This window comes from Polistes dominula, unplaced genomic scaffold (assembly GCF_049000335.1).
Source record: "Polistes dominula isolate Pdom_NZ unplaced genomic scaffold, Pdom_raw_medaka contig_16, whole genome shotgun sequence".
Taxonomy (NCBI): domain Eukaryota; kingdom Metazoa; phylum Arthropoda; class Insecta; order Hymenoptera; family Vespidae; genus Polistes; species Polistes dominula.
The window spans coordinates 891695-907500 of NW_028301040.1; the positions used below are offsets into that span (position 1 = coordinate 891695).

At 23.9% G+C, this 15806-nt stretch overlaps 2 protein-coding genes across 2 annotated transcripts in view; both read left to right on the plus strand.

The window, feature by feature from the left end:
* Positions 1-11636, plus strand: part of LOC149031776 (octopamine receptor beta-3R-like) — an 87567-nt gene extending 75931 nt beyond the window's left edge. Inside the window, exon 4 of the mRNA XM_089174583.1 lies at positions 11503-11636. Coding sequence (XP_089030709.1) covers positions 11503-11510 — 8 coding nt within the window. The 3' untranslated portion in view covers positions 11511-11636. The remainder of the gene's footprint in view (positions 1-11502) is intronic.
* The window catches only part of LOC107067219 (octopamine receptor beta-2R), a 30095-nt gene extending 17223 nt beyond the window's left edge, over positions 1-12872 (plus strand). The window contains exons 4-5 of the mRNA XM_089174581.1: positions 6635-6746; positions 11503-12872. Coding sequence (XP_089030707.1) covers positions 6635-6746; positions 11503-11713 — 323 coding nt within the window. The 3' untranslated portion in view covers positions 11714-12872. The remainder of the gene's footprint in view (positions 1-6634; positions 6747-11502) is intronic.
* Positions 12873-15806: the final 2934 nt, after the last annotated feature.

Sequence of the window (15806 nt, forward strand, 5' to 3'; positions counted from 1 at the left end):
AAGACAATTTTTTTACGTTCTTTATTAATTATTGTTTAAAATTATCTTTTTTCTCTCCTCTTCTTTTTTTTCCGCTTTCTATTACGAATATTGTGTGTGTGTGTGTGCGTATTTTTTTTCTATTTTTATTTTATTTTATTTTATTTTATATTTTTTTGTATTAAATCATACTGATCACACTTTCAGTAACAACAACACCACTTTCGTCGTTTAAATTACAGTAGCGGGAATCTTTATTAAAAAAAAAAAAAAATAAAAATAAAATAAAAAAGAAAAAAGAAAAAAGAAAAAAAAGATTGCATTACTTTTCCAGAACGAACGATTACGAGACGACCTCGTAGAAAGTTGATCTTCGTGGTTTTAACCGACGTTAATCTCAAGCCATCATGTTTTCTGACATTCGATCGGATAATAAGTTATCTCATTTGGTAGGATGAAATTCCAGTGAGAATACTCAAAGTAGGGAGAAGAAAGAAAGAAAGAAAGAAAGAAAGAAAGAGAGAAAGAGAGAACAAGTAAAATAAGAAAAGTGTTATCTAACTTTTTTGTACGTTTCATTCGAAAATGTATAAATCTTTTTATTCTATCTATCTATCTATCTCTCTCTCTATTTCTCTCTCTCTCTCTCTCTCTCTCAATATAAATATATCTATCTATGTATCTAACTATCTATCTTTTTCTTATACTTCATTCTTTGATTTTGTCTTATTTCTTTTTTTTTTTTTTTTTTTTCTTATCATCATCCTCTTTCTCGAAGATTTTTCTTTACAAAAGTTTAACACACTTTTCCAATCGAACGTTTTTCACGAACTTTGCTTTTTCTTTTTTTTTTTCTTCTTCTTCTTCTTCTTCTTCTTCTTCTTCTTTATTCCTCTTTTTATTATTTTTTTTTTTTTTTTTTTTTTTTCCTTAGAACGCATCGAAGTTTTTACTTAAAGAGTGAAATGGGTGAATAAAAAATGCACCTGTGCAAATTGCATCCGATGAACGGGAAATATATGGCGTACGATTAAAAACTTTTATCTCCCTTTTTTTTTTCGATGCTCGCGATATTAAAACTATTAAATTTATATGTTTAGAAAAAAAAAGGAGGACGAAAGAAAATGAAAGAGAGAGAGAGAGAGAGAGAGAGAGAGAGAATTAATTAATACAACGACATCGAAGAATTTTTTTTTTTTTTTTTTTTTTTAATGATCAATAAGAATTCATACATATATATGTAATTGTTTATCGTAAAATTATTTATTATTTTTTTTTCAATCCTAAACTCTAATCAAAATTCAGATAATAAAGTATACTTAATAATATAATTAAGTAATATAATTATTCCATTGGTTTAATTTCGAATTAAAAATAAAAATACCCCCTAAAAAAAATGTAACAAAGTTAAAATATTTGTCGTTGTTTTTCATTTTTTTATTTATTTATTTGTTTCTTTTTCTTTTTTTAATCTTTTTCCATAGAATTTCGAGAGAATAAATATAAAATTTCTGATCAACCTTTTTTTTTATTTGCCCCAAGATATTTCGTAACAAATAATAAAATAACCCTTTAAATTTGCTTATTCTTGAAACAATTTATCTAATTATTATTATTATTATTATTATTATTATAGTACCTATAATCTTGAAATAAATCAATAAACGATATATTACGATCATGAAATGGTTATTAACAATAACTAAACAATAATAATAGTCTGTAATAATATCGTTTGATAATTTTCTCTCAAGAGATATAGATGGTAACTAAAGTGGACATTATTAAAATCAATGTTTAACTTAGCACGTAAAATTGTGTTTGTATAACATGATTGTATAATTACTTAAAATGTTATTAACATAGACACACATTCTCTCTCTCTCTCTCTCTCTCTGTATCACACTTGTTTGGCTCTGTCTGTCTGTCTGTCTCTCTCTCTCTCTCTTTCTCTCTTTGTAGAATGTTATCTGCAAATTGATTTCTGTCTCGGTTGATCAGGTTATTCTATCATTGCGTTTACGCGAACGATACGTCATATACACACACATACGTTCATGATGATACATATGAACGTATGTATACGTTACGTGTATGTACGTATACGTGTAAGTGTTTGTGTATGTGTGTGTGTGTTTGTGATATGTATATTTGTGCGTTTAACAACTTTCTTGTTAGCATGTATGCGAATAAATGTAACAGTGTAGTTATACGTAAATATGTATGGATGTATGTATGTATGTATAGGTTTATGAACACACTTACTAGGTTAACAAACCATGTTCACACGTGCAGAACTTTAACTATTGTATCCTACCGTGTTTATCGGCCTTTAATCGCGTTTCACGAGCTCCCTACCGCATTACGAAATCAATTCGCCCTGAGGTATTATAAACCATGGTGTTACATACCGATTTTCTTTGCTATTATATTAAATAATTATATACGACGTTGTTATTCCGTCATATGCGAAATTATACGAAGGTTTTTTTATTTTTTTATTTTTTTATTTTTTTTTTTTTTTTTTTTTTTTGAAGGTTCGGAAGGAGTACGTGATTTTAATGGATTTCAATTTTGTTCTTTTTTTTCTTAGAAAGTTTAAAGGAAAGAATGGGGAAGATGGGGAATGAGAAGAGAGAGGAGTGAGATCATGTTGAGAATTTGGTTTTTTTTTTTTTTTAATGATTATACTTATTTTACGTTGTTGTTTGTCGGAAAGTAATGATACGTAATTTGTAATTTGTACGATGAGAGATTTAATTTGAAAAACAACTTGTATCGAATTTTTATGGGATAGTTTTATTTATTATTATTAATATTGTTATTAAAGTTACATTTGTTGTTTTAAACGCAAATTAATAATAATGCATCATTATATATTTCGTTTTTACTGATATTATGTTTTTTTTTTCTTTTTTTTTAATACGATAAACATGTTCGATAAAAATATATTTTTCTACATCTCGTAAAAAGGAATGAAAAAAAAAGAAAAGAAATGTTTTTTAATAAAAAATAAAACGAATAAAGAGTAACACACACGTGATTGAAAATATTTGAAAATATTAACCTATGTTATATTTTGATTTCTTTATTTTTGCAACGTTGGATATTGAAAATTCAGCGTACCTGGTTCTCGATGATATTAATGAAAAAAAAAAAATAAAAAAATAAAAAATAATAAAAGAAAAAAGAAATAAATAAATCCGAAAAAAGAAACTCTCAAGATTTTTATTCAATTTCAAGAATATTCGACAATCTCCTCAAGAACTAGCGGAAATGATGTCAAGGGAAGAAAAAAGAAAAAAAAATGAAAAAAAAAGGGATGGGAATGATATAGGCCGGAAGAGCTTTAATACTTCCGCTCTCTTTAAATGCCAGTGAAACGCCAACGAAACGTTTTTAAAAATTCAACGTCAATCGTGTTCACCAGCCCTTTTTTACGTATCCGTTTTTCTTTTACTATTTTTTCAAAAGTTCGATTTGTTTGTTTGTTTGTTTGTCTTTTTTTGCTCTCCGATTTAAAAACAAAACTAAAACCAAAAGAAAATAAATCAATAAATAAATAAATGCAATGCCACTCGAAAAACCATCCACGTTTATTTTGACTTGTTCTTGTTTTTTTTTCTCTCTCAATTTATTTAATATATTTTACAACGTAATATGCAAATATACAATCTAATATGTAATTAAATTAAATTCAATAAATGGTATGATGACATGCAATGAATCGCTTACGTATAATATTAATTATTGTTATTAAATAAATGATATATTTGACAATAATTAATATCGTTCAGTATTATTATTATTATTATTATTATTATTAATATTTATCATAAATTTCGATGAAATTTATTTTCTAATTAATATTTCATTTTAATACAAAATATAACAAAAACGACAAACAGCAACGAGAGATTAAATACATCGAATGAACTGTAACCATTCATTAAAACGTCTCACAAACATTCCTTTTCGTTAATTACGCAATTCAAGATATAATAAATAAAAAAATAAATAAATATAAGTTTGACAAACAATATAGTTTCGCGTCTATCTAATATTCTAAACATATTCTGATTTTTATTAACAATACAATTTGTCTTATTACTACTACTGCTATTATTACTACTACTAATACTAATATTATTATTTCTGTTACTGCTATTATTACTACTACTAATACTACAATACTATTACTACTACTTCTACTACACTACTATTACTGCTACTACTGTTACTACTACTATTAGTACTATTATTGTTGCTACATTTACTGGTACTATTGTTACTACAACTATTAGTACTATTATTATTACTACTTCTACTATTTTTATTACTACTACTACAATTATACTGCATCTATAGCATTTCTATTACTACTACTTCTGTTACTACTACTTCTATTACTACTACTACTACTACTACTACTACTACTACTACTATTATTACTACTATTTCTCGTTATCGAGAAGAAAACTTGATTTAAAACTCGTAGTCGTGGTAGGTTAGAGTAAGTTCATCCGTAAGGTTGGTATGGCGAGAGGTGAACGAAAGATTGGAAAAGAAGTAAGGGTAGAAAAAGGGAAAGAGGAGAAAGGTGGGAAAAAAAGAGAAAGAAAGAAAGAAAGAAAAATGGTCGTAGTGAAAAGGGACAAAAAAGAAACGGGCTAGTCTTAGAAAGTCTCGATCTTGGTTTCCACCGTGAAAAGAGGAGAAAAAAAGTAAAAATAAGAGGAAAATAAAAAAGAGAAGAAAGATGTATACACATATATATATATAGAGAGAGAGAGAGAGAAAGAGAGGAAAAGAGAAAAGAGTAGGGTAGGTCAGTGAACGCTATACCAGCCAGCTCCAATGGGAACACCCCGGGAAACTCTCGTTCTCTTGCTGGTTGTTCGCTCGATATCTCGAAACGCTGCTAAAACTCGACGAGAATACAAGAGAGAATGAGAAAGAGAGAGAGAGAGAGAGAGAGAGAGAGAGATTAAAGTGATGCTGTGTGAGTTTTTACTTATATACTCTTTGTATTCTCTGTTTGATAAACCATTCATTATGTCTTGAATGAATTAATGAAAGATTTAGTAAGATAAATAATAGGACAATTCAAATATTCTAAAAAGAAAATATACACTCATATTATTTTCTCTCTCTCTCTCTCTCTCTCTCTCTCTCTCATTATCATTCTTATTCTCTATTTTTTTTTCTTTTATTATTAATTAATATTTTTCTGATCAATCAGTATTTTAAATTATCATCGGTAAAATCATAAATCTTTCTTGTTGTACTTAATTTTATTCGTTGTTTTTTTTTTTTTTTTAATATTAATAATAAACGATACTTATTACTATTTATTATATATTATATTATTACTTAATACTTCTTACTATTTAATATATATTATATTATTACTTATTACTTCTTACTATTTAATATATATTATATTATTACTTATTACTGATTACTATTTATTATATATTTTTCTGTTTTTATTTTAATATTTATTACCGTTAATAAATATTCGATTATTCTTCATTTTTATCAATCTCATACGCATACACATACGCTATTTCTTCTTACATTATTCTATCTTCTTTAAATAATTATTTTATAAAAAAAAAATATCAAAAGACCAGTATATATATATATATATATATATATATATATATATATATATATATATATATATATATATATATATATATATATATATATATATATATATATAATTTAAAATACAGAGATGAAATATTTTGAAATGTTATGTCATAGATTTTGCATAATGATTTTTTCAAAAGGGGGCAAGAAAAAGATCATAAGTACAAGTGCCTTTTGACAAAAGGAACAAAGAATAGCTTCATTTTCTTCTTTTTCTCCTTTTTCTCATAGAATTCCAAAGAAAGGCGACATTTTCATGAAAGAGAAACACCCTCGTTTATTCCTCCAACCCTTTTACTATCTTCGTATCTTTTACCCCTAGCCAATCTTCCTTCTCTTTCTATTCACGATCATTTTCTAGATCATTTTTCACGATCGACCATGAGCCTTCTTTTTTTTTTTCCTTTTCCGTTTATTCGAAGATCAAAGTATATAAGTATAATAACATATAATAATATATATATATATATATATATATATATATATATATATATATATACATGTAATATCGTGAAGACTTTACTGATCCGCCATATATAAATGTATACATGCTTCATTTTCTTTAACAGTTATCATCGATAACGTTCATTTTATTTTTCACAGATATTCACCACACTACTACGATATAATATATATTACCTTTTTTTCTTTTTTATAATTTTTTTTCTTGTTTTTTTTTCTTTTCTTTTCCATGTGTACTACCTTCTTAACCCGTTGTTATTATTATTCAACAGAAAAACTATTCAATTGCAACATATATATTTTTTTGTTCTATTCCTGCATAGATTTTGTTTTTTTTTTTTTTTTATTTTCTATTCTCATCGTAAAAAATAATAATTATTTTTGTCCCGTTCGTATAAATCACAGACAATGATGTATTTTACTTGAAATATCATTTGTTCACAATGAAATTATTTATCAATTGAAACAATTTGTGAAAATAATTGTTTATTCTAATATGAATGATTGTTTTTCTTGTTTTGTTTGTTTTTTTTAGGTACCTCAATAAGACAACAAAGTAAAAGTTGGAGAGCCGAGCACAAAGCAGCGAGGACCCTTGGTATCATCATGGGTGCGTTCCTACTATGCTGGCTGCCATTTTTCCTTTGGTAGGATTTTCTTCTTTTTGTTTGTTTGTTTGTAATAATTATCTTCAACATATTATTATTATTTTTCAAATACGATCAAATTCAATTATTTTTACCAATTGTATCATAGGACGTTTAATAATCCTTTCTTTATTTGTTGCTTTCTTTTTTTTTTTTTTTTCTTTGCAATTGGTAATTTTTTAAAAAATAGGAACCAAATTTTAATTACACGATTCAAATATTTTTTTGTTTGTTTTTTAAATTATACAACGACGTTAATAAATTTCAATTAAATTTTATATTTAGAGGGATAATTTTGAAGATACAATTTTTATATATATATACAGTATTATACAGTATTTTATAGTATTTATTTATTATATAGTTATTTATATATCTATTATTATTTTATTTATATATTTATTTTATGTTATTTATATATTTATTTATCTATTATATAGTTATTTTATAGTATTATACAGTATTATACAGTTATATTATATAGTATACTGTATAATATTATATATATATATATATATACAGTATATAATATATACAGTAATATATATAATATATACACAGTAATATAGTATATATACAGTATATAATATATACAGTAATATATATAATATATACACAGTAATATAGTATATATACAGTATATAATATATACAGTAATATATATAATATATACACAGTAATATAGTATATATACAGTATATAATATATACAGTAATAGAGAGTATATATACAGTATATACATATATACAGTAATAAATATATATATATATTGAAATAAATAACAATATTATAATATATTACTGTAAAAAAAAAAAAAGAGAGACAATGTATAACATATATTTACATTTTGATATCGTTTTATAAAAAGAAACAAAAAAAAATCAAAATGTAAATAAAATCAGATATTACAGATAGAAGGTTCTCTGTAAAGATCATCCATCCATCCATCCATGTACCCATCCATCCATTTATTCATCCATCCATCCAATCCATCTATCCAACCCATTGATTCGTTCATCATCATTTCAAAGTTTTACCCCTAGGACTAGGGAGAGAACCTCAGAACGGTTGTAAAAGCTCGCCATAGTTGGGTTCGGTGTTTCGCTCATGTTTTGTTAATGCAAACGTCCCGAGTGCATCCCCCTTGCTAAAGTTTACCAAGAGCTTATCCAGAGATATATCTCGGAGGAAGGTTTCTCTTCCTAGTCGTCTCGGAAACTACTATTTGCTCGACTAAACGATGGCACCGAGAGAAATAGTTTTCTAGTTTTCTACTTTACTTTACATATTTTTTTTTTGTTTTCTATTTTTTTCTGTGTTTTTTTTTCTAAACTCTTCTTCTTCTTCTTCTTCTTCTTCTTCTTCTTCTTCAGTTTATTTATTTAATTTTTGTCTTTTCTTTTCTTTCTTAATAAAACATTTTTATTATTCGCGTAGTATAAATATGCATACGTAATTTTGTTGTTGTTGTTTATTTTTACAAATAAAAATCTCAGCATCATACTGGTTGGTTTTCAATAAACTTCGAAATTACTGAACCGATTTAATGAACTTTTTTTTGTTGTATTTTGTGTGATTTTTTGTCTACTTAGTAGATAGAATAATTTTTAATCGCAATTATTTTGTTATTTTTTTTTTTTTTTTGCAAATTTAAAGATTTGTTATTTAAAGGTTATCTAGGTCTTTAGGTTGTGTAAATATTTAATAGATAACGTCATATTTCAATTCAATCATTTCAATTTATGTACGACATAACATTACTTTTTCTATAGTTTTTTGTGTGTGTGTGTGTATTATTGTTTAATGTATTCCATTTTAATTGTGGTATTTTCTGTGTTATTATTTATATATTATATAATATATATTTAAAAAATTTAATTTGTTGTTTTATGTTTAATTTGAATTCCAAGAAATTATTATTGAATATTAATTTGATTGCGTGAAATAATTGAAAATTATATTAGATCAATATTTTACAGCAAAGCCACAGCAACGCGTAGCCATAACATCCTAACATATACATATGTAATATTGTTTCAATTAATTCATCGAAATATTTAATAAAGCTCGTATAAATGGCAAACTTTTATCATAGATTAAATCAATGTATATACTTTGTAGAAAAGCAGAAACGTTGAATGTTCGATCAAAAATAGAATAGAAAATAGAGTTCGTGTTAGGTTACTCTCGCTCGATAGTAATTTCCTGAATTTTGTATGGTTCTGAACTCTAACTCTATTTTCGACATTTCATATAAATACACATATATACATTACATACACCTATACACAAATACACATATACAAATACATGTTTATATAAATCAATTGATAAGACAAGTATAAATACGTTGAAATTGTTTAATTTAATAAACCGTACTAACAAAATAAATCATTGAAGCATTAAATTATTCTATATATATATATATATATATATAATGGTTCTAAACGAATTTTCCTAAAACGTTTATTTCCTAAACTCGTTAATTAATTCGAAAATAAAAGAACACCGTATTAGGTATAATAATTCTCTTTAGAAATAAAAAGGGAACGAATGAGACCGTGAAAATAATCTAAACACATTGAATTTAGGACATAAATTAACGTGCACTGTTATTTAGGCGCGAAATTCAAAACATAAATATACTTACATTGTACATTTATACATGCTCTTGTTCGTGAACATTTTCGTAGTATTACTAAAATGTATGACGCAAATTAGTCTCGTTCGTACTCGACATCGTTTTAATTAACATCAACGGGAAACGATGTTACTATAAACGACCAAAACTTTGTGGCTTCGTTGTAAATAATCCTTTTACAGTTTTACTAATATCTAAATATATCTACATAAATATCTAATATATATATATATATTTATTTATTTATTTATTTATTTATTTATTTATATATATAATATAAATTTATATTATATTTTAATAATATATTATATTTATATAAATATAATTACTAAAATAATTATAATTATTAAATTAAATTAATTATAATAATAAATAAAATTACTGAAATATAATACTAATATATATTATATAGTATTATAATACTATGTAATACTAATATATAATATATATGTAATTTGTAATTACCCTATATTAAATATTATATATTATTTTAGTATTTTTTTTCTATTTTTTATATATTTAATATTTATTATAGTATTATATTTATTTTATTATTTCGTATCGTGTTAACTTTAATTTTGTTTTAACTTAAATTTGAAAACTTTATTCTCATTTATATGTTTTCATAATTTTTCTTTGAACAGAGATGTTTGTTTGTTTGTTTTTTTTTTTGTCTTCTTCTTTCTAATTTGCAATGAATGGAATTCGGATATAAGCGTTTAATTTATACGAATTTTTTTGGGGGGGGTAGTTGGGGGGGGTGGAAAGGGTAGGGTGGATTTTTGATTGAATTGTGAAATAAAAAGAGTTGAAAAATTTTCTTCACAGGAGAAGAATTTTCCAATTACATTAGTTTGGTTAGTATAAATGTATATTTGTGAGATTAAACGTCAGTCACGGTGACGCAAAGGCACGTAAATAATTTTTCTTTTTTTTTTTTTTTTTTTTTCAAATTAATAGTAAAAAAAAAAGGATGGAAAATTTGAAATGCATTGGATAGTTGGAAATATTGTATAAAAAAGCAAAAAAGTGTGGAAAAAAGTAAAAAAAAAGGGAGGGGGGATGTTCATATATGCAAATAATTTGTTCTCGTGTTACGAGGTATATCGTGCGGAATCACATAGAAAACTGTTTTTCTTGGTTAAAAAAAAGAAAGATTGAGGAAAAAGAAAAAGAAAAATAAAAAAAAAATATAAGGGAAAATAATCGAACGAAAGAACGAACGAACACGAAGATCTCTTCCATCTTGGATCTTAGTGCGGGTAGCGTAAATTTGCATACAAAGAGCCTACTTATTATCCTTCAGTATCCTTACTATACTTTTCTTCTTTTTTTCTTTTTCTTTTTTTTTTTTTTTTTTTATAATACTTTTAAGTTGAGTTTTCTGTGATCAGTGTATGATGAAACTTTCTTCGGTTAATAAATCTTATAAATCAATATTTCACTTATAAATTATCTTAACAAAAAAATAAACAATATTTGTAGTATACAATATATTTGAATTTATCACAAAAGTTCGCGTAGAAAATAATTTAATTAAAATCGAAAAACGAAAAAGTTACATTTTTCTTATTGATCAAATTATTTGGTTCACACCTATACAAATAAATAATATTTCCGTAATAATTATTTATATTATAATTGTTTTGTTTTATATTTCATTTTTTTTAATGTTGAATTATTATTTTCAATATCTCTGCAAATTAAAATATGCAATTTAAATTACTATAATAATTAAACGAATGATTATATTTTCTTATTCCATATAATCCACCTTATTATTCGTGTTATTAAAAATAATTTTATTTTTATTAATAAATATAATACAAAAAAAAATATATAATATTAATTATTAATAAATTATTTTTATTTTAATTATATATAATTAATTTTAATAATAACTTTATTTATGTATGTAATTTTTGTTTTACGTGATACATTCACACGAGTTGTATTTTACAAAGAATCTTACAATGATATATAAATTGTTAACAAATATAATATTATAAGTGTTTATAACTATTGAAACAAAATGTGATTTTTAGATTACAAAATAGATTGGAAGGAATAGATAATAAATTATAAAAAAAAAATAAAAATGTGTCTTTGTTTCAGGTATTTAACGACGACACTTTGCGGTGAGGCCTGTTACTGTCCAGATACCGTGGTATCAGTTTTATTCTGGATAGGTTATTTCAACAGTGCCCTAAATCCGTTGATCTACGCCTACTTCAACCGTGACTTTCGTGAGGCCTTCAAGGACACCTTGAAGAGTGCTCTACCCTGTTGCGCCGGATGTTGGAAAACACCTTCAGAATTTGTCTAGCGCGAAAGATCGACGTAAACGGGGCTCAACACTTTTTTTTTATTTTTTTTTTATATTATATGTGAATATTTTTTTTCTCTTTTATCTTTTCATCAATGTTTCATTTATTTATTAATTTTTTCAAATGTTCGTCCAATCTTTTTTCTTCCTCGTGTCGATTATCATTTCAATTTCGACATTTTTATGAAAGAACGTTCGTTTTTTCTACTGAAGGAAAATTGCATGATTTTTTTTCTCTCAAAATTCTCTAAAAAAAAAAGAACAAAATGTCGAATATGGAAACAAATGATTTGAAATTTTTATTATTACGAACAAAAAAAAATGGAATATAAATCCAAATCTGGATATATTTAATAAATATTATTAATCTATATATATATATATATATATACAACTATATTATATAAACTGTTGAAATAAATTAAAAAAAGACAAAATAATACAATAAAAGTAAAGTAAAACGAACGAATAAGAGAATAATAAAAATAAAAAGAAAAAAAATAAAACAAAACAAAAAACCATGAAACGTTACGTTATGAAATTAATTTTTGATTGGCTATAATAATAATAGGGAGCCCCGCGGTCTTACGTTAGCAATTTTACGATAAATATAAAGAATAATAATAATAATAATAATAATAATAATAATAATAATAATAATAATAAACAAACAAATAGTAGGGGGAGAAAAAAAATGATAACGAAAGAAAATGATGATGTGATTTATCGATGCTTCCGTTTAAATAGAAGTTAAATTCTATGGGGGGTTGAGGGAGGGATTGCAAGTAAGCCGTGGAAAAACGAACAGAAAGTTAAAGAGAAAAAGAAAGAGAAAGAGAGAGATAGAGAGAAAAAGAAAGAGAAAGAGAGAGATAGAGAGAAAGAGAGAGAGAGAGAGAGAAAGAGAGAGAAAATAAAATAAAAGGACGAATAGAAACGAGTGGAAAAGACGTAAACCCGTAGTGGATTTGATTAAACTCTGTTGACTCTGTAAATAGATCGGTAAAAAGACTGTAATACGGGATAAAAAGTGAGAGATGCTAATTAGACATCGTTAACGAGGACCAACACAAGGTCATGTTCACTTGAAGTGTGACGAATCCGTGTGTTTTTTGTTTTTTTGTCGAAAGAATTAAAAATACCAAAAAAAAAAGGAAAATAATATAAGTAATAAAAGAGAAAAATAATTCATTAAAAAAAAGGAGCAAAAATTACATCAAGATAATAAAAAAAAAAAATAACGTATGATTCGCCTAATTAATGAAAAAAAAAAAATGAAGAAAAGAAAAAAGGAAACGTGCGAAAGAATTGAATATTTTGCGATTTGTTAAAAAAAAAAAAAAAAAAATGTGAATGAAATTAATTGTGGATGGAGAAGCAGAGGTGGTGATTACGATGTGAAACAATAATAAATTGTTATAAATAAATAGAAGAACAAAAAAATTATCGAAGCACGATGCGAGTGAAGATGGATCGAAAATACACATACTAAAAAAAGAAAAAAAGAAATAAATAAATAAAAGAAACATAAGACAAAAATGAATCGATTTCACTTTCGTTTCGATTTCGATTTGTTTTGATTTTTGTTTTTTTTTATTTTTTTCCACCCTCACCTATTTTTTCTTTTTTTTTTTTTTTTTTTTTAACTAAACGTCCATTAATAAAAGGCAAATTTTTTTCCAACTTTGATTACTTTTCCGATTATATCGTATCCGGTATAAAACGTGATTATTATAATAATAGTTACTGAGCTTACATTTGTATTATTTATTGCAAATTTTTATTAAATATTAAAAACAATTTAGGTTAAAGTATTTAGTACTCAATGGGTTAAATAAAATTCGTGTTTTCGTTCATTCTATTTTTACGTATTTATTATTATTAATATTATTATTATTATTATTAGTATTATTATTAATATTGTTTTATTCCTATTTCAAATTACGAAGAAAAATAATCGCTCTTCGTTGTATGATAATATCGAAAATATATTGTATAATAATAATAAAAAAAGAAGGAATAAAAAACAGATATATAAAAATAAAAGCAACATTAATAACAATAAATAAGAGAGAAATAAGAAAAAAAATAAAGAGAAAATTTCTTTTTTTTCTTTTTTTTTTTCTTTTAATTAAAAACAATGAACGTTCCGTCCTTACTCGCGCGAGGCATCGATGATCTCGACGATTTCAAATATCTGTGTAAAAATGTATCATAGCAATAATTAATGATGGACTCTGTAAATAGCATATAAATTCATATATATATATATATATATACAGTGAGTCATAGAAATTATTCGTACTCTTTGGGTTATTATTATTATTATGATTAATTTGAAACAATTAATATATTATTATCTCGTAATATAATATTTTTTTCATTATTTCTTATACAATATAAAAAAAATATAATTTATAAGATTAAATTTTATCAATTAAATATATAAATTAAACATATACAAAAATATAATTTTTAATAAAATTATATATATATATAAAAAAATAAAAATTAATAAAACTTTAATTATATTTAATTTTATAAATTAAATATATAAAAATATGATTTATATAATGAAATTTTGATATAATTTACGAAAACATAATTAATTATAAGATAAGATAATATTTTACTTAGTTATTGATAAAATCATTCATTGGTATTTGTGATATTGGTTAAATTATGTTGTAATAAATATTTACATTAAGTTAATTTTTCAACATTTTAACAAAATTTTACATTAATTCATTAATCTTTAAGGATTGAATTTTTTTTTTTTTTGTAAAATAATAATTAACAAAATTATTATTTTCAATATTTCATATTTATTATATTTGATTTTAATTTATTTAAATATTGACAAAATTAATTATCGTATTTTATTTTTGTATTATATATATATATACAATAATATATCTTTCATAGATGTAAATAATACTCTCTCTCTCTCTCTCTCTCTCTGTATGTGATCAATTTTATGTATCATTTAAATAACGTTATATTTTATTGCAATATAATTTATATCAATTTATACAATTATTTTTTTTTTTTAAATAAAATTTAACACGTATGAGAATTGTAAAGTTTTGCTGTTACAAATCATGTATAGGAATTATTTCAAAATTTCAAATTTGAAACAATTTACGAATATTATTGTAAGACTCTCTGTATATTTATATTATATCTATATATATATATATGTATAAGTAAAAAAATGTAAAACTTACAATTAGAAAATTATCGCATTTAAAATAATTACGATGGTGCTCGTTCGTTTTATAAATAATTCTAATTATTAATAGTAATTATTATTATTATTATTATTATTATTATTTATATCTATATAGATATATGTATATAAATAGATATATTATTATTAATTATGATTGTAATTATAATAATAATGATGATGATGATGATGATGATTGAGATTAAGAAGAATGATTAATCACAACGTGTTATACGTGTGTATGTGTTATACATCGATCTTTATTAGTTTCGAATAATATACAGAATATTATTAAAAATAAATAAATAAATGAATAAACAAATAAATGAATGAATGAATAAATTAAATAAGAAATTTAAAAAAAAATCTTACTATAAGCTTTCAAAATGAAACACACGTTGAAAAGAATTTCTAACGAAGAAGTTGTTTAAAAAAAAAAAAAGTTTAATGTTAACTTTAAAAATATCGAACAAATGATTTCGATAATTGTGATGAGAAATTTTTATTTACGATCAAAGACAAAATACTGTGACAGTAAAGTTACTTGTCGTTTAATCTCTCTCTCTATCTCTCTCTCATTCTCTCATTCTTTCTCTCTCTCTCTTTATTTATTTCTCTTTCTTTCATTTTTCATTGTAATATTATTTAAACAATTTTTCCCTATTCTATCAGTAATAGTAAATTTGTTTCCTTTTACTTGTCATCTACGAATCATAGTTGGAATTCGTAGAGTGTTTTTTGTTGTTTTACATTCCTAATTAACTAGCTTCTAAGAGCATATACAATTTTCTTAGAGAAAAGAAAGAAAGAAAGAAGAAAAAAAAAGACATTGTAATTAAGGTGATTAGAAACAAGAAAGAGAGA